The following is a 27,434-nucleotide window of genomic DNA, read 5'->3' as shown; positions in this document are numbered from 1 at the left end:
TGGAAAATGTATTAATTTTTGACAGGGGGTTCACGCTATTTATACTAATTTCTCCAAAGCTACCGTTGATACCATTGACCACAATATTTTCCTCTCCTCTCTTGCAGTCTAACTTTAACCTTCTAGTCCGTCAGTACTCGGTTAACAAACTGACACTAAATATCAGCAAATAACATTGGATGTACTTTTCCTTTAAACTCTCGCTACCTTTTTTTAACTACTCTCTTGGTGGAATCTTTTTACTATTGACCTATTCAAGACTTGACTGTAACATTCGATGACAAACATGGTTTCAACTCTCACTTCTTCGACATCCTAAGTCGAGCTTCCAAAATGTTTGGTTTTATCCTACGTTCCTGATCCGACTTTACCTTCACCTAGTCTTCCTTAACGCTCTTGGACTCCCTTGTCAGACAGATGCTTGAATATTGCTGTGTAGTTTGGTACCTCTTCCGCAACCGTGACAGTCGCGCTGTTGAAGCGGTACAAAGTAAACTCATCCGGACCCTCTTTTTCAAATAGAAGCTTCCTCGTGTGGGCTATCTGTCACGGCTCCGTACCCTCAATCTACCTTCCCTGCAACAATGCCGCATCTAATTTGGTACGTGTACCCTTTTGAAACTCTCTAATTGTCTGATGGATTACTTTGGCAACTCGATATAATTTTCCGTATGCTTCTCGTAGTATACGAAGTGTTAACATTTTTAATAGCTCCTCCGCGGAGCTCGACATTTACTTTCACTTGCTGATCTCGAGACTATACCGTTCCTGCAAAGCCCCTCAGTTTGGTTCCTTTGGCTCTCTTTCCTTAGTTTTTAGGGTAATTCAAGTCTCTTACTTGCTCCTCTCTCTGAGGACAATATGTAGCTAGACATTTATTTTCTGTGCATTGTCATTAAATAAAATTAAAAAAAAATTAAATGAAATGGTACTGTCGCGCTTTCTTAATGTCTGACTGCCATTTCTGTCTTCTGATTAAGATGTCCACCGTTATCTAGTCGAAATTATGTTGGGCTAGATTATCTCTATTTTAGAGCTTTCGAATAGCACTTTCAATGTGATGTTCTTACATAATGGGAAAAAACACTTTGAAAAGTTACATTTCAAAATTTTAGAGTCTAGTGCTCTTAATGCATCGAGCGACATGAAGTTCGGTGCAATCGTCAGCAGTGACAACGCCATATAAATATACATATTGAATGACTCCTTCTGTGGTGGGCAATTTTTTATATATGTATATCTTTGCGACAGCAGGAATTCCGAAAATATTCCTCTTAAGCTGCTCACCGTCGTAAACGAGGTGTCTACCGTTATATCCTTTCCCAAACTATCGAACCATCGCATTATTTTTTCGTGATGCGCTATAGGGTAAGAAATTCACAATTGCATTTTTCTCGCTTCCCTGACTAGGGCAGTTGGAAATTTTCTTTTCCACGGTGCACACTGGTATCGGATCCCGATCGCATCACGTTGGCAGTTATCTGCATTGAGCATTAGGGCCTCCAACTCGCTAAATTTATAGATCCGCTTCCACATTTCAACTAACCAAGTTGCTTCATCGGCCTATCAATATTCTCTGGCAGATTATTCGTCTAAAAGGGTAGCTCGGCAACCATCGAACGTCAGTTGGATCATGTAAGCGGTCGATGTTCGCTTGAGTTACGAGAAATGGCGGGCGCAACACGTAAGTAAAGGCAAATGACCATCAAATGATGACCTCTTTCAAGGCTGATGTCAGTACTTCTCTTATTAAGCACTTCCAAAATACAGCTGCCCCTCTACTAGAGGATCGTCATAGGTCCCAATACCTAAATGACCTTTTCGCAGACTATTCTCGAATAATGTTCCGCCAATGATCAAACGGTGAAAGCTGATCAAATCCACAAACTTGTCGCCGTTATCATTACAGTCACCACCAAATATCTCCGAGCAAAATGTTATAAGAATCCACTTTGGCATTCAGATCATCCAACATGATCATAATATTACCTTCAGAAAGCCTTTCGTTGAGTGTAGAAAGTCTTCCTCTCTTCTGTATGGAAAGTCTTCCTTGGTGCCTATTACTGTACTGTTGAAGTGTTGCTCATTCTAAATCGAAATCTTGCAGCTGCCGTAAGCATTAGTCTGACATTGGATTCACATTTCCTTTTCACAGGCTTTCTTTGGTACAATAGCACAAAGCGACAAGAGGCTCTCCAGAGTCTCACCATATAACCTTGTTTAACCCCAGAATGTCCTGCTGTAGCGCTGGAACTCCCGCTCAAGTTAGAGGAATTGAGCACGCCTCTCATGCTTCTTTGTAGAACGGGTATACTATAACGTTTCAGACTACTTGTGATTTGCATTCGCAGGTGGGATATTCTTCACCTAGCGTAAATTCTTTAAACCGAGTCGAGGGGCTCTCAAGATCTAATTGCAAAACACGTCCTCAGGCGATCACCCTTGACAGTCCTTATTATTACCAATGGTGTAAAACGGACACATTATCATTTTCAGTAACACTGGCTCGAACGGTGGCTATATTTTCCTTTTGGACACTTCTCGAAATGACCTTGTTTGAGCTGGTTGAAATGGTCATGAAAAATCTGTTCAATCAATTTGGTTCAAATTTTGAGGGATTTTTGTGAGCAAAATTGAAATCCGAACACTCACACGAAATATCTAAGTGTTCAGAAAGAGGGTTTCAACCACAACGTAACGTATAGCCTGCTCGATACAATGTAAAGAAGATCAACGAAAAAGATAAAATAAAACCCTTGCTGAGGACGAAAAACAAAAAAAAAAACCATTTTTGTATGCAAAATTGAAATCCGGACAGAGCTACAAAATCCTAATAATACATTCAAAAAATTGCTAGTTAATACCTCGTATGGAGACTTCATGAATCTTTGCTCTTCCCAATACTCTGCGAATGTTCTAACTGTAAAATAGGCAAACGTACACGTCACGACAGCTTCCGGAATTATCGTATGTCATCCCGTCGTTTTTGAACTCCCCTGCGATTATTTGGTCTACTTTTACGACCTTTTTTCTTGGGATCATTGTACATTTTCTCAATGTTATGTAATTGAGGTACTGGACGTATTTGTTCTTGGACTAATTTCCTGTTTCATGATTTTTTACTTGCGTTATCTTCCTTCCGCGTGGTCTTATGTCAACACTCTCAACAATTATAGCTATTAATTGTCCTTTTTCATTTTATTTATTCTTCCTTGGCACACTGAATTCAGTTTCACCTTACTACGTCCATTACATGCTTTACGTTAACTTTTCACTGTGCTCACTGGCATTTGGTAGGCCCATGTTCCATGACCGTGGTCAAAATTCGAACCCGGGGAACGACGTAAAGATAACACTCCTCCATCTTGGCTGTCGCATCGGCAGCAGCCATTTTGAATTTTCAGTTATTTTATATGATTACAATAAACTTCTATGAAGGGCATAGTTCGCTCGTCGTTGGCTGGCTTTTCCACATATCTTCTCCTGCTACACCACGTACTTCTAGAACGTCCTAGTCGCCGGCCATTTCAAGATAATAGGTTTCATTGCATGGTTTAGCACGTAATATAATTGCTCAGTGAGTGACCTATCCATTGCCTCGAAATGGATGAAAAATCGGTGAAGCGAGGATTTAAACTCCGCAAACAAAATGGTTTCGAAATATTACATTACTAAATATTAATTTCATTCCGATTAATGGGCTTGCTTTACAAAATAATACATACAATAACAAAAGCCTGTTCATCCTTACACATTGATTATTCGTATTTACAGTTAATTTAGTCATTCATCCTGCACTTTTGTATCTTCAACTGATGATTAAATCACCAAAGACTTATGACAATGCAAACTATAATTGGTTTTTTTAAATTATGTCAAAATGGCTATGATTCTGAAACAAAGCTGGTGCAGCTCACGTAAGAAATCTTAGAAATATTAGAAAAGCAATTTACCACGCCTTCATTAATTCACAAATTATTATCCATTGTAGTTCACGGGCTCATCTTACAATAGCAAGATTGATATCGCATCAACTTCACACCATCTAATGGCATATCACCGCGAATAGAGACAATGAATTTTGATGTTAACGGCAGCCTGACCTTAACCAAACCTGCAAAGATTGTAGATAAATGGTACAAGATAAAAACATAGTTTATTGCCCGCATACAATTCTTCTCTAATTATGTCGATTGTGTAAGCAACACCATTTGTAAAGCTTCTTCTTCAATTTGATTTTTCTTGCTATCGTGATTTTTTTTTCTCAGAGCATATAAAAAACAAAACTGACCTTGCTTTGACTATTGTTTTTCGTTGGTTAAATAGTTTTACATTGAAAATCTCTGTCATTTTCCCATCACAATGTATCTGCAAGGTGCGGCATTGAAAGGTCACACACTGCTCTGAATGGGTGAATTTTTATTTGTAACGGTTGAAGAACGAAATTTCACCACTTATATCTTGTATCTCGACAAAGGAAATTCTGTAATATCGAGTTATGAAACTTGACTTTGATGGGGCAATATGTCACCTGAAAATCTTCAAAATTTCATCAAAAGAGACATAACTGCATATTATAAAGATACATGGCATCAAGCGCGGCGAAATTAAAAATTCATCAGTCAATCGATAGTTGCTGGATATTGTCAGAATTTATTGAATTTATTATTGTACAAAAAGTGTTTGACGCGTACCAAACAAAGGAAATCGATTTCGCAAAATTTTCAACAGATTAATTGGATGTACGGAATAAATTGTTTGGCGACATCCGTAGCAAGCGATGGTCGAGATTGCCATTTATCATAGTTAACAGTGTGAGGTCATTTGAATTTACGCAAATTACAATTAGGTTGAATAGCCTATAGTTGGTGGAAATAAATTAATAATGATAGCTGACAATAAATCATCAAGTAAGTGTCCTGCCTAGATTTAATATAAACGAATCGATCATGGGGAAGTAAAGCATGCAAGACCGAGATCACGCCCTAGGCAATAAAGGGAAATCACTACAGAACATGTTCTAAAAAGTGAAACTAAGTACAGTCAAACAGGACAAACCGCCTCCCTAGGTTATTCAATAACTCATCGTCCCTAGCTTCTTCTGCAAGATATTGAATTTAATGAAGTCTAACAAAGATGGGAACGACCCACGTCTGCCTAGCTAAATCGATTGCACGGTTTAGTACGTTTCATACCTGGGTGTCTTCAGCGACGCAATTGCATATAAAATATGCTATTTTTGCAGACATGGGTTTCTGCCTGTAGTTGCAAGCTGCATTCCTGTTAACCTCCACCTGAGAGATAATTGACGAAAGATTGCTGCAGTCTAGGGCGCCTCGTTATTTACCTCGGTACTATCGCTTGATCAAAGTGTATGGGCGTAACAACTTTACTTAGGTCTCTGGTGCCATTCGTTCTTCGTGGACGTACTTACAGCACCTTTAGGCTAATATCCACGAAATTTCTGATGTAGGATGAATATCAATGTTAATTTTTATTGATATTGTAATATTGATTTCGATTGCGGAATCGATGAGAGGAAAACAACCAATTTGAATTTTAAGATGAATAAGCAAAACGGAGATAAATCTTAAACTATGAAAATGCCTTTTATGGGCATCTTATAAATTTATAAATAATACTAGATAGCATTAAATTCTACGGTACCCGGAAAAGTATGTTTTTCTTCAAAACTAATACTCTAAGTGTTTTGGTTCCGTGTTAAGTAGAGAAAAACATCTGGTCACTGGAATTGTGTAGGCCTTCATTCATATAAAGGTAGTGCACAACCGCGTGAAACCACTTGAGTACAATTAAATTTGAGTAGCATCTTGGCAACTACATTCTCACAAATAGTCCAGAGATGAGCATGAAAACTTAAAAACAATGTTGGATGGAATATTCCCAAAGATAGTGTGAAAGATATAACGTTTTTGTATAGCTTCGCTCAGCGTTAATTTTTTACTCCAAATTTAACTGCTCAAAGCGAAATGTCAATATTTTGAAAGATATAGCTATCAGTCGAAAGAAAAGTAATTCAATTGAAAGCTGGTGGCTGAGCTAAAGTACCAATCGATTCTGTAAACCATATTCCGAGGTATTTTCGCTGGTGTTATGCACTCAAGCGGAAACTATTTGTACAGCTCTTGAATCGCTTTTTTACTCTCGATAACGCTCTCGATAACTAATGAAGTGTAGTTTTTCTATGTACAATCAATGATTTTAATGAAAATATACATTTTCAAAATGATTATTATCTTTCCGCCTTAAAGACTGTAGGGTATCTGAATTGTGAGGGTGTCAACAGACTTGTTGACTTTGTATCTACCACAACGGCGTAGCTGAACCCGCCTTAGTACACTTTGTAAAACAACCGTCGATATGCGGTTGCATATTTCTACGTCTGTCATTTTGACAAAAATATATATAAATATTTTCTATACTACACGACAGTTCCGTTGATACATAGCTCGTAGTGTATATGCATTAAGCCCTTCCGACTCATTCATTTGTGTGATATTCGATATGTGATGGTTGTGTGGGTGTGCTCCATTTTATGGCCTATATCATTAAAAAATTCGATGCTCCTAGGGCGAAGGGAGTTTCCAGTAAATTTACAAAATATAGAAATATACTATTTATTTGAATAGATATGGGGATGGGAAATATTTTAATGCCTATAAGTCATACGCAGGCATCATCATATATTTTTTTATTCAAATAAACTCTTTATTTAAGTATGCACATTTAAGCCTCCTCGGACCACCTGATGTCAAAACTAACATTTGCTTCATTTGATACCCCAAGGTTTGGTGAAAAAATGGAAGTTTCCTTTTGCATTCATAGGGATTTCCCACTCTTCATTCCAACGTAGAACGATGTTACTCACTGTATCGGTCGAGGTTATATTTCCACCCAATTTCGTATGAACAGGTGCAACCATTTCCAAACAGTGACACTTGGAAAAGATGGCGTTATAGTGGTTGCGTGTCTTCCACACCACTGGGTATCTGTTTCCATCAGAAATGGTATGAGTTCTCGCTTAAATCGATTTGAATAAAATTCAAAAGAAAAGAGGATTTTTTTATTATTTTATTATCTTCTATTTCTTTAGCTTTTGTTCTGTTCAGAAGTGGGGTCAGTTTAATTGGTGATACCATTTTCCTCGATCAAGGGCCTGATCTGATTGGAGTCGTTTATCATCTTGTTTGTTTTCCGTCGACTTCGATGTTCAGAACAATCTTGGCAAGTGAATTCTCACTAGCACGAACTGCGTGGCCATACCATAGAAGTCCTTTTTCTTACAATTTTTCCAAAATGGTCGCTACCCCACTACGATCGCAGATGTCGTTCTTTTTTATATGATCATGGTATTTTACATTATTGGTTCAACGTAACATCGTCGCCTCCATTGTCGCAAGGGGTCGTTTATACATTAACGAGGGGCGGCAATTCCATTGCTGATTACGACATGCAGTAGAATCCACTATCCCAAGATGGCCGACGAGCGGGTCGCCCTAGGAGCACTTGGCCCAGAACAGTAGAGGAGAAGCTCAAGCGTGTCAGGGAGTGGTTGACGCGCTTTTTTATATTAAAAGACCAATGCAACCATGTATATAAATTTTCGCCAAAAAGACAATTTAAAAAATTCCCCACCGAATCTTCCGACAAAACTAAATACTCTTCAATTGATACTCCACTAAAATGCGTGTGACCTTAAAAATGCCGAACATGGCAATAGTATTCAGGCCGTGGCCATTAGTAATCCCTTCAGCTGTTGAAATGAAGAATCGCAGTCGGGGGAGCCGATTTGCATGATCAGATCATGTATTGCAATGAAGAGAAAATTTGATTCAATGCTATATGTTACGGACGAGATAAAGGCATTATAGTGATCGCCTCTTTATGAGTGATGCTCCGGAATGCATTTTCCGCGTTACAGTTTCGGTCAAAAAAGGGCGTGACTGCTCCCGTAAATCTGTCTTTTTAAGACATTTCCCTTGAAAAGATGAAATTTTTATAATTTTATTATTATACATATTGGGTACACAATATGGAAAAAAAATAACAACTGTACTTTTCTCTACTTTTCTGCAGCCCAAAATTCGCTGTCCTTCGCCAAAATTGTGTCCCAATAATCGTGTATTCGTTCAATCAACTGCTGGTTGCTTTTGGGTCTGGGCTCCGTAAACGTACTCTCCATCTACTTGAATCACACATTTCCTATGGAATTTAAGTGGGGAGAGGTTGACGTGATAAATTCCATATGAGGCGACCATATATAAATTGTATGATTGCCGTAACCCCTATGCGGAGCATAAGGTCTCATCCACACCTATGCACTATCGTAACCGATTCCTGGTAATAAACTTTAGTTCACGATTTGAGAGTTTGCACTCTTCCTCACAATATAAATCTTTTTAAAGTTTTGTGTGAAACAAAACCTTATTGGAATCGAACCATTTTCGTCTGTCTGTCTGTCTGCCTGTCTCTCACACCCAATTTATTCGGAAATGGCTGAACTAATTGTTACGAAATGAGAAAATGCAATCTGTGAACCCATTTATCTATCTAATCTGAAAAAAATCACAATGGCCTCAAAATACATGTCATTTGTATATCTGCTCAAAGAAAGTTAATAATAGCATATTACCACATTTTAGAAATTTACCATGAAACCCCCCCTGAAGTTCATCCTAGAAGTTCGAGATTTGGTAGACAATAATATAATTCACAATTTTGGAAAGTTTGAAAAAACTCGAACTATTATATTATATTTCCCTTGAATCGTATTGTTTTGTAAAAGTTAAGCCGCCTTTATTTTGGCAATTAAGTCGCCCTTTATACATTTTCTTGACAAATTGAATAATTTTTTTTATAGTCATAAAATTGCTTAACGTCGAATATATATATCTACTGTCTGTCTTCTAAATTTTCCCGATTTTTTGCCAGTTCACAAAATTGGAGCCTGGAATCGTAATTATTGTCCTCGCAGGAATCGCCAAGTCGCGTAGTGTTAAGCTGTGTAATGCCATCTCTCGGTGAGCTTCATAAGTCACCGTTTGTAGGAGTTATTCTTATCAGAGAAGGATCGTTTTCTTAACTTATCACGGGCATATCGGCAAATGTTAATATGCGCCGCATATCCAAATTTCTTTATGTGCAAATCAACATTTTTTCTGACAAATTTTTCATGTTTCTAAAATGTCTCGCGTCGTGTAACCTAGGTTAGATATTTTGAAGCATTATCACGATGAACTTCACTCAACTTCTCATGGGCTTCATTTGCGTTCTTCTCGTTATGGAAATAACAGAAAAAATATGGAGATATGTATCGTTTTATCTTCCATTTTCAGCTTATCTCTAGAATTCAACTAAATTGGTCAATTTTTGAAAATGAAACTTCAACCGTCAGCTACCAGACAACATGAGGCAAACATATAGACAGAATTCCAGTGGTAGCGAAACTGTTGCAGCACCATCTTTTGAAAAAAGGCAATCACTTTTCACTCAATCCAATAGTTACCTATTCAGCGAGTGAGAAGATCGTCATTCTGGTAGATAGGCATAATGGCTTTCATTTCACTTTGCTATAGATGTCCTAACATTCAATTTTTACAGATGTGCTAACATTCGAATCCTCTTCCACCTCTAGTTCACAACGGTTTAACATTTATGTGATTCCTTTAATCTTTTTCATATCTGCTACTTCTTTTGGCTCCTTTTCGATTGCAAATCACTTTGTCTTCACTGATGATGTAAAAAACAATAAAATTTACCCAAGCCAATCATCGTATGCATATCGCAATTGTCAACTCTTAAGGGAGAAAATACCTGCAGATATCTATAAATAAGCCAATTTTTTTATCGTGAACGGTTCAACCGGTATCCAATTAGTAAGGAAGTCAGAAATCCCGGTTTTGTGACGATATCCATCAATTCGATATCCCTAAAAGCTTTTTGAAGTCCTAAATTGCGCCGTCGCTTCATCTGCAGCAGGGTCTGCCACTTCTTCTTCTATCGTAGATATTGCCCTTATAGACTTTCCGGGTTGAATCATGCTAATCCATACAGATTAAATGACCCGCACCGCAACTATTTGAGTACTCTAAAACTCTGCCCTTCATCTCTTCGAATACCCTTTTAGGCATCTGAATTTCATTCATACGTTGAACGTGGCCAACACATTGCAAATTCCGAAGTTTTATTAATTTTGATATTTCACAGTCGTCACATATTTGGTACAGCTCATGGTAGTATCTGATTCGCCATTGCTCGTCCTCTCGTTGACCAGTTTTTTGCAAGTTTGAGTGAAGGTCCATTTTTCAAATCCATAGCATAGCACAGGTCTTATTATCGTTTTATATACTCGGAGCTTTTCTTTCCTGTTGGCTGGTTCTTAAAATCGGTAGAACCGAGTAGAAGATTCTATTTGCGAGCTGGATTTGCCGTTTTATTTCGTCAAGTTCATTTCATTTCATCATTTTCCGTCAATTGTATGCCTCAGTATATCAAGTTGTCTATATTCTTTAAGTTGTACTCGTCAATCGTTATATTTTTTCTATTCGTCGTTTTTCTCGTTTGCGTCATTACTTTCGTCTCATTTTCATTAATTCGTAGACTATTTTTTTGTTTTTCTTTTAGAGGTTTATAAAAATCTCTTTCGCTGATGTGAAAAATGTGAAAAATCATGCCATTATTTTTACATCGTCCCCATGTGTGAGGATATAGAGCAGCATGCCTTTTGTGTGGCAATCTTCGTATAATTTGCTCCCGTGCTAGATAGAACAGTAGAAGTGAAAAGAAAAGAATTTTTCCCTTAAAACCCTTCCCTTCCCTTGTCTCAAATGTATCTGTCAGGCTATTATCGACTCTGATCTGCGCATTGTTATTTTGGTAAAACTTACCAGTTTTGCAGGAATTTACAAGTCAAGCATTATTTTGTATAATACATTTCGATCAATACTGTCATATGCCTGCTTGAAGTTCACGAATATTTGATGGACGTCGATGTATATATCCTGTTCACTTCTTTGTGGAGTATGGGACGTAATCGAAACATAATCTTTTCATACTGTTATTTTTTCCTATTCAATTTTTAATGAAATTGACTTTCAATTTCATTATCAACAAACCTAGTGCTCTCAAAGTCAGAAGCCTACAACAGTGAGGCAGCACAAAGACAAACACAAACATCCATGACAACTGGTAACGAACTCGAGTGGCTGACGCTCAACCAACTTCGCCCTTGCACCGTCAATTCATAATTTAAAATTCGCCTACAACTTGTCAAATAGATTACAGCTGGATTCTGACGAAGAAGAAATGAAATTTATGTAAAAATGTAGTACGGCGTCTAACACCTGGTCAATTCAGTACTTCAAAGAATTATGAGCATAAAGATACAAGTAACCAACTTCAAAGTAACAGAAATCATACAGGCATTTATTTGTCTCATCACCCGGTCTCGAAAAAATCAAGAATGTCATACAATAATAAGAACTTTTAATAATATTTTCTAATACAACAGGTGACTGTGTTCAGAATCTCGTTCCATTAATTGATTCAAAATATTTATAGCTGCGATTCACTAAAATGATAAGTAACGAATGCAGCTATAAATCCTGTCTTGTCCATAGCACATTTCCAGGTTGTGATTCCTTCATACTCATCCGGGTCCAATGAGAATAGTCAATAATTCTTTGATACAATTAGAGTACAATTTCATCGAAAGCTAATTTTTCATTCCAAAGCGCTATAATAATATGTTATTGGAAATATAAGTCAGGTACATAGCACGAGATAGTTGCACTTTCTAACATGTTGAAATATACGCATAATGTAAAACGTCCATCTAATCTCCATTTAAATCGCAATTGTTCTTTGTGCTTATAATTTACGTAACTTCCATTGTTGACGCTTATTGTCCAAATAAGTTTAATATATCAACATTTTTTAGCTGCTGAATTTGTCACGTAGGAAATAGAATTAATGCCTTATATGTCCATATCACGCGTAGTTCATAAATAACAAGAGCCAATTTTTCAACTTGAAAAATAGGCAACCATTTCTATCCTACTATGTATTTTCGATTTCGTTTGGAATAGCTTCTGGTCTATATCGTTCGTATCTATACCCACGTATCTTTTTTGCATTGCACGAGTTCAAATATTAATAGTCATACCATTTATGAATATCCGTTTCCATCAAGAGCGGTCAAATTGGTAACAGAGCCGAACAATATTAAATTATTAATGGCTACTAACGTTTTACATTTGATCGCAATTTGTCATTGGGAATAATTAATAAATTTTCTTGGTGCGTTTAATTGCTGTATTGATTCAACAATGAAGCGTGATCTATTCTTGTTTAGAAAAGATTATTTCGTTAATGGATTATACGTTTTATCTGTTTTCGGTTTAGTCAGGTTCGACTAGAAATAACAATTCCTTCTGTTATATAACTTAGCGAAATGAATAATTGACTGTTATCTCAATCGATGATGTTTGTTTTGGGCATAAGTGTCCGCAAGTAGATGTGTTCCAGTTAAAGATACTTTGCATTGACATAATATGCTCTACTGAAGTAATTGACCCCAATTAGTTGTCGCCCAAAAATGCTAACGCTAATCCTGAATGGCAGTGGATTTTCTTGTACTGCAGTAATACATCCATGTGTACATGCTCCCACTAAAAGACTTGTACTAGTCGCAAAGGCAAAATACATCAACATCACTCCAGTCTACTTGTCTACGTAATAAGTTGACTCAAAAAGACACAAAAAGAACTCAAATTGTGTGACATTAAAAGTTTGAACAAGTTTTATGACCAACGCCCACGATGGCTTGTGCTTTGTGGGGATTTGTCCTTTTCAATGTTTCGCCTTGTGATTTATTTTTTTTTTGTGTCCACACTAACATTTACACGTTTTTCCAAACCAGCTACTATGATATGCGTGTTTTTCGAGTACGAAATCTACCTTCTAAATAATGGAAAACATATCTAGTAGCCACACATAAATTCTTGTTAACTTTATTCTTTGAAATGGAAGTTGCCGTATCAGATCAGAGCTCTTTTGTAGGGTACGGTCAACTTGCTTCACAGAATTTATGCGAAAAGATTTAAATTGCGATTAATAACGTGTTTTAAAGAATTATAAACAGTTAAGGCGTTTTTAAGTGAATTTTTGTGTATACATTTAGGGTCATTATTTTTGAAGAAATTACATAAAGTGCTTTAAGGCAAGTGTGGTTGATACTGCTATAAAAATATATGGGCATTAAAGGGTAATATTGAAAACAATCCCAAATTTTGAAAGGTTCCACAGGCAAGGAAATTATATTCGTTGTTGCTGCAACTCCCAACAGGCGTTTATTGTGCCTCAAATATGCCTGCCTGTCATCGTTACTGGTTATATGTTCCTGATCTCGTCAGAATTTCTTTGCAACTATTTCTATCTAAATCGCTTTGGGGCAGTGGATTTCATTGCATTTTATGGCCAAACGGTACTACAGTACGTTTTAAAATTTTTTCCGAGGTCTAACTGATCGATTCAGTCATTTCGTATTGCTTCGTACACAAGAAGTGGTACTGAACGTTCCTTTTCTTCGTTGTTTCTCTTCCAAAGAGTACAACCAATAGATTTTTACTTCGGTGTTAGAGTTGACACATGTCACTGGTGTTGTCGAAATGATGCTAGGGAGCATTGGAATCTCCTTGTCTTCAAGGCTGCGGGGAGTACATTATTATTTGTAAGGTGAAATGGTTTCGTTGTCATTATACTCTGTTGACGGATTTGTCTTAGAATATCTAGTCTAAAGCGTGCCATACTCCTTCCAAGCCTATCATTTCCGATTATACAGGCAGCCGCTAATTGTTTGAAAAAAGTTTCGGACAAAATGCCTTTGACAAAAATGTATTATTTATTTGACTTTAAACTGCACCAATAAATTATTTGAGTTTTGGCTTTGCCAATTCACAGAGATATATGCATGCATACGCAAGGATTTAATCCTTTAGGGAATCTTCTTCGCATTTTATTCCGTTCAGCTGATGGGAAGGATAATCTTGATCGGTTGTGCCATTTCGATCGGTCATACGCCTGAACTGAATGGAATCGATAGGCTCTCAAGTCATCATCTAGCGTATCAAGCCATTGTTGTTTTGGCTGGATTTTCATTCTTTCACATCGACTGGATGCAACCCTATATCGATTCCGATTGCCCTCAGTTCAAATGTGATTATGTTGTGTATTGTTCCAACGCAACATTTTCGTCTCTATAGAAGGCGACACGGTGAAAGACACTGAAGTAAATTTTGAATTTAAGACGGTCGTTGCTACCTCAATTACAAAGCACACCAGTTTTGGTATGCGACTTCATCCAAGTTGTACTGAAGCGCGAAGTGGTTTTTTAACGCATTGAACATTGATCCGAGATATTTAAATCCTTCAGTTCTGGGTAGGTCAATGTCACTAATAGTTGTAGTGCCTGTTTCATTGGGCTCTGTCGTCAAAAATCAAGAATTATTTTATTCAGATTCACTCTCAGATTGTTGTAAGTTGCTCAAGATCGGCTTTATGAGATGCTAGGAAAGCATGATCTGCATTGAAAAAGAAATAATAGAGCAATTTGAACATTCTGCCGAACTGCCTTTCTTTATATTGGAGCTGCATGTTTTCTTCTCAGTCGCTCTACTCAATGACCCAATGAAAGGACTTACTGGCCCACAGTATTGAGTGCCAGTTCTTCGTTTTCCTGAGTTCAGCTCTGATGTCGTTAGGTCCGTTTGCTTCACCTGCTCGTTTGAATGCTTCCTCGACTTCAGTGGCACTGACAGATGGAGTTACTGTAAATGCCGGCAGTGCTTTGGGAATTGCAAGATGAGCAAATTATTCCATTGAAACCTGTTCGAAATATTACCGCCATCTGTTCGTCGCTACTCGTTAATCGACAAGCAAAGTACCGCTTTTGCCATTAACACAACATTCCACAAAGTCCCATCTATGAGGCACATCGTAAATGTTTCAGCGAACCACCTTGAAACTGTTTCGATGGCTACTGTGAGTGCTTTATTCGGTATGCCATCTAAACCTGAGGCTTTATTTTCGGCAATCTTCTTCGCGTCTTCTGTCCGTCTGTCTGTCTGTCTGACACAGCCACTTTTCTCGGAAATGCCTACACCGATTGACACGAAATTTGGTGAGAAGGTGGGGCCTGTGGACCCCCAGACATGCAGTGAGTGATATCCTCCTAGGTTGAGATTTAGGGGGGTCCGCATACATGTATATGGGGGGTAAAAAATGTTTGTCACCAAATATAGTCATGTGGGGAATCAAACGAAAGGTAATTAGTACTTTTAGAAGCCGGTCTTAGTTTTGAGATTTGTTAAAAAGGCGGGGAGTGGGAGGGGTGGAAAGTGATGATTTCTTTAACGGACCCATTCTGAGAAACTACCCAACCGAAAAATCTGAAAAAAATCATGAACTACCTTTATATGGTGCCCAGGCCTCAAAATACTCTCCATATCGATATCTATTCAAATTAAGTTAATAATAATATATTACCATATTTTTGGGATAATTGAGTAAAACCCCCCTTAGGTTTATCCCAGAGTTATAATATAAAAGTTCGTAGCAGTATAAAATATAATATGAAGCATATTATCTCCAAGTTTGATAAAAATCATACTATTAGTAACAAAGTTACAGTAGCTCAAAATTGTCTTTACCGTGTAAATTTACAACCCAAAGTACTAAATCTGACATGCTGAATGCATATTCTTAACGGACTATGTACAAATGGAATAGTTCTACACTCAAATATCACATAAGAAGCAAACAAAACCTTTCATACCTGAAGCGCCCAGCTTCCGGTTTCCCGACTTGTTTAATGGCGTTTTCGAAAGATGTTGGTTTTAATCTGCTTCCAATGGGATTATTGGTGGATGACTGGCCCGCTTTTGAGGCATGCTCTCTACATAACTCCATATGGTACTGAAAATTCTGTGTGGGATAAATCTGTCATAGTCAGGAGATAATCATCTTGGCCGTCCCCAATTTTTACGACAATTTAAACGGTCCCCAACCTGGGCCAGCTTCCCTTTCTTGGATAAAGCAACATTTTTTTCGGGAACCAGTTCTTTTATTTATCATTTGCAGGACAAATTCTGAAGGAGGGGAACAATTCGGTTCCCAAAAATGTAATTGTGAAATGCTTCAACAAGAAAAACAACGCCGTTACTATTTCTAAGCATAAAATTTAAATACTACAGAATTTTCTAGTGGTTCATTTTTGATGTCCAATCCACCTGTGTTGTCGAAAGATACATCTCGTGGAATTAGCATCCGAAGTGGGTAGGAAACAATTCGCCGACTAGGGAAATACATTAAGGATCTAGAATTTGTTGAAAGATGTATAACGTTATTTCTGAGTGACTTAGAGGACGAGTATTGGCTGTGTAAAGCAAAATGAACAGAGAAAGCAAGCATTAACAGGGCAACATATATTAGTACTCAATCGATAAGAATCTGTTTTCTTCTTCAGTTCAATCCTAATAAGATGATTCTCTTAGAAATGGAAAACTCGTCCCTTTCAATTGCATTCGAAAGATCTAATACTCTAGCTGTCTAAAAACAGTGCAGATTTAAAATCTTATTTTTAATATAATTGAAGAGCAAAGGATCAAAGGTTCAAAGTTCGAGAGAAAATAGTAACTGGTAACAATACACCAAAATGTATAGTGTCAATTAAGTTGAAATATCTTTTTTTTTCAAAGGACATTCAAATTGTATCGGCAAGGGAGGGTAATAAAATTGTAATCGACAAGGGCAGGTTTTTACTTTTCTTCAGTCAAATCGCTTTCATTTCGTTGTTTAGCTTGTCAACCCATCGCTATCTCGGGCGGCCTCTCTACAAATATTACTTTCATTTGCGGCTAAAAATTGCAGCTAATGCCTGCTTTAGCATAGTTGACGGAATTGGGTGGTATTATTTCAAGTATTTGTGGAAAAAAACTAGAGGGATATCCTCTTTTGATAAAAAAAAAGTCTTTTTATTGTGTAGATAAAATATTTCGGCAACAAGTTCTTCCCTTCAGCAGTGCGAAATCTTCTAGTTTTCCACTTCAATTTTTGTATTTGCTTGAGCTTTTTCTATGAATAAGAGTACTAAATATTTGCTTACGTACTTAACTATCCATTACAACTATAAACATACCTCGCATTGAAGCCCACATGCTTCGTGCGTTCACGGCCATGAGTAGAAACTAAAATATTACATTAAATAATTTACAACATAATGAAAAACGATGTGTACACATTTTCACTTTTGATTTCCAACATTTTTATTATTTCCGCTTTTATTCGGTAGATACAATGTTTACCTTTTTTTCAATTTTATCTGATTTTATTTTAATTGTCCGGGAAATTGTGTAAATACAATTATTACCTCGGTGAAGTCGACGTAATAAGCGTTAAATTAAAAACTCGTTGTATGCAGTAACATGTAATTCTCAGGTTGTATTTTGTCCCGTTGAAGGGGTGCATGTTTAACAATTATGCTATTGATGTAAAGCAGCAAATAATGGAAACACGTGAAATGACTGAGTGTATGATTTTTAGCTTGAATTAACGTGGCTGGAGTGCATAGGTTTTTAGGTTTATAATTTGAGTTTATCGTTGTTTTCGTGCCGCAGTTGAAAATTTTTAATCCAAACAAAATCTTGTTACGGTTATTGCATAACAAATGTGCTCAATGGTAGGAACACTGTGGTCAAAATGTTGGATGATTCAAATGAATTTAAAAATGAAGTTTCTGACTGGAATCATTTCTAGTAAATTTTGGGGGCTAGTTTTTCTATAATATAGTATAGATGGGACAAAGTTCAACAATATAAAATTTAATTTTCATTCGAAAGTAACGGCGAAGGCGAAGTAGGCAAGTGGAGGCAATTTTCCACTTAGTACTTGAGCTAACTTCGAATTTCCAGATATATTAGGCGTTAATATTGGCCAAGTCATAAGAGAGGTATTTTTTCCTGAGAAAGGGGATGTTGGATTGATTCTTCTTCGCCCCATCTTCAGTGGATCACGGCCGCAATCTTCAAACAGCTAACTAAGCTCACGTTTGTGCTTAGAGGAAAACAGTTGAGGCTTGTGATAGATTTACGTACCTTTCGTCCTCTATTATCAGACCATTTTGTACTCACTCTGAAATATCTATATTATAAGGAAAATCTATTAAAAATCTATTTACTGTTAAGGGAGACTACTGACAACACACCTATCGAACATATGGTCAGGAAAAAATTAAGAGTAGAATAGCACTCGATCACATTTTTTGGATGTTGGTTGAATGATTGTTTTTTTTAATAAGTAAAATTCAATTTGACCTATTTTAAAACGAAATACATATTTTTCTGGTTTCCCTGAATATTAGACAAATTTGCACAATTTGTGTTTCTTCAATATCTGAATTAATGTGCTCTTACACCGTGAGCTAAGTCATCCGGACCATCGCTCTTCCGTTATCCGTTTCAACTACTTTGCATCGATTCCGAGAAGACTTTCGACAGGATCAACCGAGCATTCCCCAGAATTTTGCAGCTATTATAAGAATGACATATGATTGCGCAAAGTGTACCGTGCTGCATCGAGGGAGGTTCAAAGCGGAATCTGATTAATCGGATACTTTTTCTTCTCGTTATCAGTAACGTCTGTCGGAGGGCAAGGGGGGATCCAATGGACCATGATATCTTTCCTCAAATATTTCGACTACGCTGATGACATTTGTTTACTCTCTCAACCTTGTCCAAATGGTGCTGGATTTGGAAAAAGAGGCACTCAGAATCAAGCTGAACAGTCTGGTCGTCGTAATCTTCCTATCTGCATCAACGGGTAGAACATCGAGGATATTGACCAATTTGCCTATCTTGATAGCGTTGTTTCTGCCAATAGTGATATCAAGATTGATGTTACTCGACAGATTAAGAGTGGTCGAACCACCTTGTTTGATTTGTTTAAAATTTGAAAGTGCAGATACCTCATCAATATCAAGGTGAACTTTTGCCAGGTCAAGATTCTCTCTGTGCTTTTATATGATTTAAGCTCATGGAAAGTGATTACAACTGTTATTCAAAGTTAACTCCTTTTCGCGCCTTGTCATCGGTGTGGCCCGGAAAGATGTGTTTATTAGAGGACGTAAGTGGCAGAGGATAGGCGGCGCTTCAAGAAAGGCCGATAACTTTATGCACTGGAATCCATTATCCCGTAATAGTCGGTGAGGGGGTCACTCTAGAAATATACGGCAAAGTAGAGGAAGAGTTTAGAGACTTCTTGGGAAGACCTGGTGGGAGCTATTGTTGTTGCCCGCTGTGCCCCACCCGCTCCGCAACAGCTATCAACGAAATAATTAAAATGAAAACAAGTCGGTATTGGAGAGTCTTGCGGTATTGCATTTCTGAAGTTTAAAACCACGGACGGAGGGCAAAGACAATTTTATCAGACATTGCTTCGCGCTTTTTCCCTGCGGGGAAGTGCGATCAAAAACGGCTCCCGCTCTTTTTTGCTTCATTTATATTAAATTCGAAATCTGACAAGGTTAGTCCATATTATATATTCCAAAGCCTCAGCCTTCTAACCTTGTACTTGAGCTTGAGAATGCTGAGAATGTCTGTTTGGTTGCTCAGTCAGAAATCTTTTAAGGTGGAGCAATGATCAAATTGGATAAAAAGAGAATACAAAATGCAAATTATTATGTCACTTCGACTTTTGAAGAACAAAACAAACCGGGAACGCAAGGGCTCGTAGAAGAGCGAACTCCAAACATCGCTCCAAAGTGATCGGAAAGCTTTTGATGCTATAAGTGCCCCGCCCCCTGTCCCCTTTTCGTTCAGAATTTACAAATGAGTGGAAGAAGCAGAGACGCAGAGGGAACATCAAAGTCAGGCGCCTTGCCCCACTTTAACGCACTGATAGCCGGAGGAGTATTCCGTATCTACATATTATGGTGACTATCCATGTCATCCACAGGAGGTGAAACTTCATCGATTGTTATACGATTAAGAACCACAGTGAAATGTCCCCTCCATTTCTTAAGCTGCTTGTCGTCATAGATGAGAAGTCGCCCGTTAATATTCCTCGCAGGACTATCGAAAAACTTGCGACCCGCGCGCGATTAGCAATACTTCTCGAGATCTACCGCGATGTTGAAGCTCAAGCACATCACGTTCGCCAGCATTCGCAGCGACGAGAAGAGCTGTCAGTTCCGTACGTCCGTCTTCAATTCGCTACCAATTCCCGCTTCATCCCGACATTTGCGCCAGAGGAAAAAAGGCTTTAATGGCATCCCGATGCCCAATATTCTCCGGTAAACTTGCCAAAATGTGTTTCATGAAAGACAATCATATCATTCAGATCACCCATCACGATTGCAACGTAAACTTTAGGAAGTCTCTCTTGAACTGCCTTGAGTTGCTCATAGAACGCCTGCTTTTTCCTTGCATCGGTCTCTCTTCGTGCACTATCGGGAAGGCCCTATCCTTTGCCAGAATATCGCAGTTAATATTCTAGGTATCAATTCACTAGGCATGACGGCGCAGTAAGCATTAATCAGGACACCGGATTCACGTTTACCGACAGAAGACTTGCCACAATATAATAGCACAGTAGCCGCAAGAGGCGAGGAGTGCTCATCAGAACACTCTATTATCTCTTATTGTTAAAACATAAAAAGTTTCGAGAATTGCAAGTTACCCACAAGTCTCTATCTCTCTTAGTCGCCTTTTACGACAGACAGGGAATAATTAGAGTATATTCTAAACCTCTTAGCTCACATGGGAGTTCCTACCTCATCGAGGCAGTAACTTCCTGTCTAGTAAATATAATTAGTCCGGATGTAGTTACACGGCAATACAGACTGTAGTGACTGTTCCCTCCTTCTCTCAAACGGAGAATGTGGTCAACAAGCAGTTTGTGTCTCCAGAACACGAATTACTGGAACAAAAATCGTATTTGAGTAAACTGATTGTAATTTTAAACTGGCTTTTGAAATTTCAAACTCTTTGGCGTGAACCTGAATAGATACTCCTCAGTATTGACAGGCTAATATTCATAGTGTAATTATCACTAGGGATACTTATTTATTTAATCTCGTTTGAATGTGACAATCCTTGCATTTTAAGTTTTGCTTATTTTGTGAGACTAATTCTTCTTCTCCCTTTTTAGCTATGGCCTCATTCGCTAGCAGGCTCGGTTCGAATTTTGTTACACTAACTATTCAGTATAATACCTTTCTCTGCCTAATTATCCCATCAAAGTTAATTACTGCACAGCGATTGAACCTGGAGTCCTCAGCTCCTCCTCCTTTTTCAATTAACTCTGATAATCTTATCGGTATTTTGGCTAATCTGCAACTGAATTGAAAAATATAAAAAATGGAAAAAATAATTACAATTTTAGTAACTGCTTTTGTAGTAAATTTGCCTAAATTTTTGCCGTTTTTCTTTCAGGGGACATCACTCAAAAAGGCTATGAAAAGAAGAGGGCAAGACTGTTGCAACCATACATTGCAAAAAACACACAAGGTATGTTGATTGCTTTTTTGAGTATATTAGAAACCAATTATGATAAGTTGTAAGATTAATTGCTATCCTGGGTGAATGAAGAAAGCTGATAACAGTAATTGGTAGTTACTAATTTTGATTAAACTTGGAATGAACATTAACCATCATTGTACCACTAGTAAATTCCGTTTCAATTCGACTCGTATTCATTTTATGGATTCGTTTGAATTTATATTAAATGGCAACCAGTACACAGTGTTAATTCCTTAGTTGATAACAAATTGCAGCTCAATGTTTACGAGTTGGTTGAAAATATTCCCAGTATGGGATACGTGATTAACAACTTGTGATAGCTTGGCGCATGTAGTTACTATCAAATAGTAAGCATGAGCTGCTTTTGAAATATTACCAGAGTAAATAGGAAGAAATGATAACAAATATCTATAAAGCAGCTTAGAAGGAAAAGTCAAGAGCCGATGAATATTGCATTCGTATATATCATTGATGGATGGTTGCTATTATATATCATTAAAATAAATACTGGAATTAAAAATAAATCCCCTATAATGTACCTCGTGTGGGACTAATTGTTCACATAAATTGTTGCAATTGTAGACATGATAAATGCTCGAAGTGAGCTTGGCAATGATTTATCTAATACCTAATGCCTATTTAAAAGACTGATTACCGGTACAGTGATTAGTAAATGATGAATGAAACAGAAATTTGCTGTCCAGCATAAGCAGAAATGTGCACTTCATAAGCTCACACAGATAACCATGAAGAATCAAATCTCATTTGCATTATTGATCCATTTATAGTCTATAAACTTCATTATCAAATTGTGTCACTAACATTACTAACCATTAATCCTTAATGCATCCACTAATTGAAACGAAAAGGTGATGGAGGATTTGATCATCGACCGACTATGCCCGGATATTACAATCTTCAACAAAACAAGGATCAACCGCAACAGCCAGGTACTGGAGGAAATGGTGTTGGGGGCGGTGGTGGTGGCGTGCAATTATCAAGCGAGGGCTATAGTTATGTTACAGATGTTCCATCATTGCCATCACATCATCGTCATTCAAGTTCACATCATAAGTCCTCGTCGTCATCTTCACATCATCATCAGGGTGGTGGAAGTGGTGGTGGTAACTCCGGAAATGGCGGTCCAGGCCATCAGAATCGCGTCCGAAGGACACAACGCCGTGTTACGCATAATGAGAAACGATATCACTCAGGTCGGATTGTGATTTGTGCAAATGCGAAGTGATGAACAAATGTTTTATTGGAGTCAATGTTTCCTATCTATGTATTGATTTCTGCTTTCTGTAGTGACTTTTTCGGCGCTGGCTGTAGTTTATTGACTTTGTGTTGCATGATTTGTTGTTTCGCTTGGAATTTGGCCGATTCTTAACTAAAAATATATAGTCGATATTATGAGCCATGAAATATAAAAAGATCAAAGTCATATAGTGATCCGAATGGTGGAACGCATTCCAATATAAATAGATTTTCGCCGTTTAATTTGTGGCTGCGTGCTTGCATGGCACGTTTTTAAGGTTTTGTGCAAAGTAATTCCTTATTAAAATTGCTCCTCTGTCTATTTGTCTATCTCGCCTTTTTATCGACCACACGCAACTGTAAAATCGATCATATTGGAATTTACTGGTACTATAGATGAAATCCTGACTTGTTGCAAATGTGTAAAACTAAACTTTATTTAAATTTTTTTCTTTTCTTTCATATAGACGAGAAAGGGGTCAAAACTTACTATAGGCTCCTGCCATGTGATTATGTGCTAAAACACACTGGTTGATCGAAAGCATAGCTTTGCGGTGCTGAATCAGTTATTAACTGCAGCTTCTCGTAGATAGTTCGCATCAACTTCTCGACTTCGTTCGTACTTTGCGATCATTTTTCGCTGCGCAGTAAACGTCGCGCAATGGAATTCAAAATGCTTTACATTCTAGAACATATGAATGCACCTTGTCCAGTATGATGAATTCTTCTTTTTCTTCAGCCTTTGTCCCGTTCACAAGTGGGGTCGGCTCGTCGTGATCGGCTTCACCATTTGGCTCTATCGAATGTCTGATCTGGGTGTAATCGCGAAGCTTTCAAATTCCCATCTAGTGTATCAAGCCACCATTGTTTCGGTCTGCCTTTTGGTCGTTTATCATCGATTTCGATGTTCAGACCAATCTTGGCAAGTGAATTCTCGTTGGCACGAATTGCGTGGCCATACCATCGAACACGCCTCTTTCGCAACTTTTCCACGATCGGTGCAACCCCATAACGATCGCGGATATCCTCTTTCGGATGTGATCTAAACGTATGACGTCACTAGTCCAACGTAGCATCTTCGTCTCCGTTACCGCAAGACGACGTTCATTGTCTTTTATAGTCGGCCAACACTCAGAACCATAGAGAGCGACTGGACGGATGACATTGCGGTATATTTTAGATTTGAGACGTTCGTTGATACGTCGATCACAAAGAACACCAGTTGTGGAACGCCATTTCATCCAGGTTGCGTTAATGAGTGAAGCAATTTCATATCTCCATTGGCTGATAGCGTTGACCCGAGATATTAAAATCGCTCAGTTCGGGGCAGATCACTGCTTTGATACACCCGCCATACTTCGAACTTTACTTTTCGGATCGTGGTAGAGCAGTTGAACCCAGCGCACGAGTTTTTCTGGCACTAAGTGTTGTCGCAAAGCATACCAGATGAGTTCGTGTGGTACACGGTCAAACACTTTCTCTAGATCCAGAAATGCAATGTAAAGAGGGCGATGCTTCTCATGGTGTTTCTCCATGAGTAACCGCGCAGCGTGTATTGCGTTAGTAGTTCCGCAGTTCTTGACAAATCCGGCTTGATTCACGGTTATTTCAACGATTTCGCGAATACGGTTGCCAAGAATGCGTTCAAAAATCTTCATGATATGGGAAAGTAACCGGATCGGACGGTAATTTGAACATTCTGCTGGACTACCTTTCTTTTTCCATATTGGAACAGTGGTACTTTCTTGCCAGTCAGATGGTGTTCTTTCTTCCTGAATAACCCGGTTAAAGAATTCACTGAGCCACAGTGTTGGGTCCCAGCTCTACGCTTTCCAGAGCTCAGATGCGATGTCGTCAGGTCCTGTTGCTTTCCCCGACTTCATTTGTTCTATTGCCTTCTCGACTTCAGTTGCGCTGACTGGTGGAACTGGTCCAAATGTCGGCAATGATTGTGGAAGTGAAGTATGAACAAATTTTTCAGTTGAAATCTGCTCGAAGTATTCTCGCCATCTATCCATTGCGGCTCGACGGTTGGTAAGCAAAGTATCATTCTTGTCATTATCGCAATAGAAGTGTTCGATATTAGTGTGCGTTCATTACGGATTTTAGCAAGTCGATACAGATCTTTATCGCCATCCAGAGTGTCCAGTTTATCGTAAAGATTTTTGAAATGGTTGGCTCGGGTGACAGCGACCGCTTTCTTTGCTTCACGGTTGGCATTCTGATAAATTTGCCAATTAGCAGGCGTTTTATCGTCGAGAAATTTGTGGTAGAGGCGTTTCTTTTCACGGACCTTCATTTCAACATCATCATTCCAAAGCCAAGTATCTCGGTTGATGTACCGGTTACCCGGCTTAGTGCCCCCGAGGGTTGCAGAGGCCGCTTTGTGGATTGTGTCTTTCATTTGGTTCCATGATTCTTCCACATTCGTAATGGTCGGCAATCGTATGAGTGAGGTCGTTTCTTCTTTCTTCTCACCAAATCGCCACCATTTAATGCGTCGTGGGCCAGTGCGTTCCTCACGCTGTTTTATCGGTGGCTTAATTCGCAGGACGGCAATCAACGGCCGATGTTGAGGTGCGATGGTCTCATAGGGAACGACTTTGCAATCAGTGACAGGGGTAAAATGTTGGCGTCTTATGAGAATATAGTCGATTTGCGTTTTATTGTTCCCACTATAAAATGTAGGAAGATGAGACAATCGTGTGATGAACCATGTATTCATAAGTACAAGGTCATGGGTGTCCGCAAAATCGATTATACGCTCGCCACCCTCATTGCGCGCTCCTAACCCCTTTCCCCCATGGCACCTGTTACCGTCTGCCTTTTCACCCACATGACCATTAAGGTCGCCGGAAATGATTATATAATCGTCAGCAGGCACGTGACAAGTCTTTTCATTGAGAAGTTGCCAGAAGGCATCTTTCTCGGCATCAGGTCGACCTGTCTGTGGTGTGTACGCGGTGAAGAAGTGAATAGTGCGATCAGCTGATATAATGGTGAGCTTCATCAGCCGACCATCAAATAGTTCGACTTCTTTAATGGCATCACGGAAACCCTCTGAAATGGCAATGCCAACACCAGTTTGTAGCCATTTCTACCGCGTTCGCGTTCAATTTCGCAGCTTTTGGCACCAGACCATCGGGTTTCTTGCAGAGCGCAGACATCAATGCGCCTTTTCCGAAGGGCTCTTGCGAGTTCCTCGGTCTTTCCAATTAGGGTACCAACATTTAGCGTGCAAACACGTATTTGTTTTGTTCGTTGTGTGCAGACTAACTTGCTTACGTCCTGACGCCGTCCATGCGTCAAGAACCCTTGCCCATTTCTCAACAGGATTGGGGCCCATCCTGCCGCGTCGACTGAGGTGGACGACCTAGCATTTCTCCGAGGCTTGTAACTCAATCCGATCAACATGTTTGTAACGACATTGTATGCATTTTCTTGGTCGACCTGTCGCGGGGCCTGTCACCAAGAGAGATCAGGTAGGATTTAGCATAGTGGAATAACTCCAACTATACTCTATTTATCTCTTTCCCTGATCTCAGCATTTTATTTTTGCTTTACTGAGGATAGTACAGAGTACGTTGCCTCAAACCCTCCTCCTTTATCTGGGCTTGGGACCAGCATACTATGTTAATAGCATGATGAATTGCTATGATTAAATCCGGAGTAATGCCGGATATCCGTTTGTGGTTTGCCCCATCTCTTTTGCCATTCTACGACCAATTCCTACCTTAGCAACTACCGTCACGAAGCCCTAGATTCTCCAATTGCATACATTCGATAACAGAGATGTTAGCTTTGATTCACCAAGATGTCTAGAGAAACCAACCCTGACATCACCTACGCTGGTGCTCCTGATGTTTTAAGGTAAAGGATGAATGTTCGAAGTACATTCGGTTCATCAACCATTTCCAATTTGGTGAACTTCTTTATTGTGTTCTGTTATTTTCCAATGGGATTGCCCTCAGTTGGACTACCCAAAATATAACCGAGCTAATTACTAGGCAGGCAGGCTTAGACCGGATACCGGTTGTTGTGCGGTTGATAATGATGAATTACTAGGGTCGTGCAGAGAAAAATCCGGGGTGAATATTATACGGGTCTAGGGAGAAAATTATGCAGGTTCCCCCATCATCTCTTTTTTCATTGAAATTTTTATTCCGCATCCCTGAGAAAACTCTTAAGTCTGGGGAAAATCCCATCTTTCTATCCCCGACTTGTCAAGCCTGCTAATTAACCTTGAGGTAAGAAGGCATTGGTAGGTCCGTCAGGTGCTGGGAAAAACGAGGAATTGCCCCTCGTTCCCACAGTTCTCTTCGGGGATCGTAATACAAAAACTCTAACAAAAAGAAATTTCAGGGGTGGCGCCACGGGCCTTTTCTTCCTTGCGGCCATAGACATAGCTTTATTTTGGTCTACCAATGTTCGGTAAAGTGCACAGGAGGAAACCTTGTGGGACATCGCGGGTAATGGGAAATTGTTTTGGTCCATAATCTATAGAACAGGCGTCTTTCCAGAAGAAATTCGATGAAAACGAAACAATGTATTTTGGAACCTGAAGTTTGATTAATGCCTCAATGG

At 38.7% G+C, this 27,434-nt stretch overlaps 1 protein-coding gene across 14 annotated transcripts in view; it reads left to right on the top strand.

Annotated features, from left to right (window-relative positions):
• LOC119647872 (disco-interacting protein 2) overlaps positions 1–27,434 on the top strand; it is a 262,686-nt gene that overhangs the window by 192,328 nt on the left and 42,924 nt on the right. For 7 of the 14 annotated variants that reach the window (XM_038049157.1, XM_038049152.1, XM_038049150.1 and 4 more), the window contains 2 exons: positions 21,507–21,581; positions 22,463–22,807. In XM_038049157.1, coding sequence (XP_037905085.1) covers positions 21,507–21,581; positions 22,463–22,807 — 420 coding nt within the window. The remainder of the gene's footprint in view (positions 1–21,506; positions 21,582–22,462; positions 22,808–27,434) is intronic. The other 7 variants (XM_038049158.1, XM_038049159.1, XM_038049151.1 and 4 more) reach the window with 2 other exon arrangements.

Source organism: Hermetia illucens, chromosome 2, assembly GCF_905115235.1.
Source record: "Hermetia illucens chromosome 2, iHerIll2.2.curated.20191125, whole genome shotgun sequence".
NCBI classification, from domain to species: Eukaryota; Metazoa; Arthropoda; class Insecta; order Diptera; family Stratiomyidae; genus Hermetia; species Hermetia illucens.
This window is presented reverse-complemented; position numbering and strand designations above follow the sequence as displayed.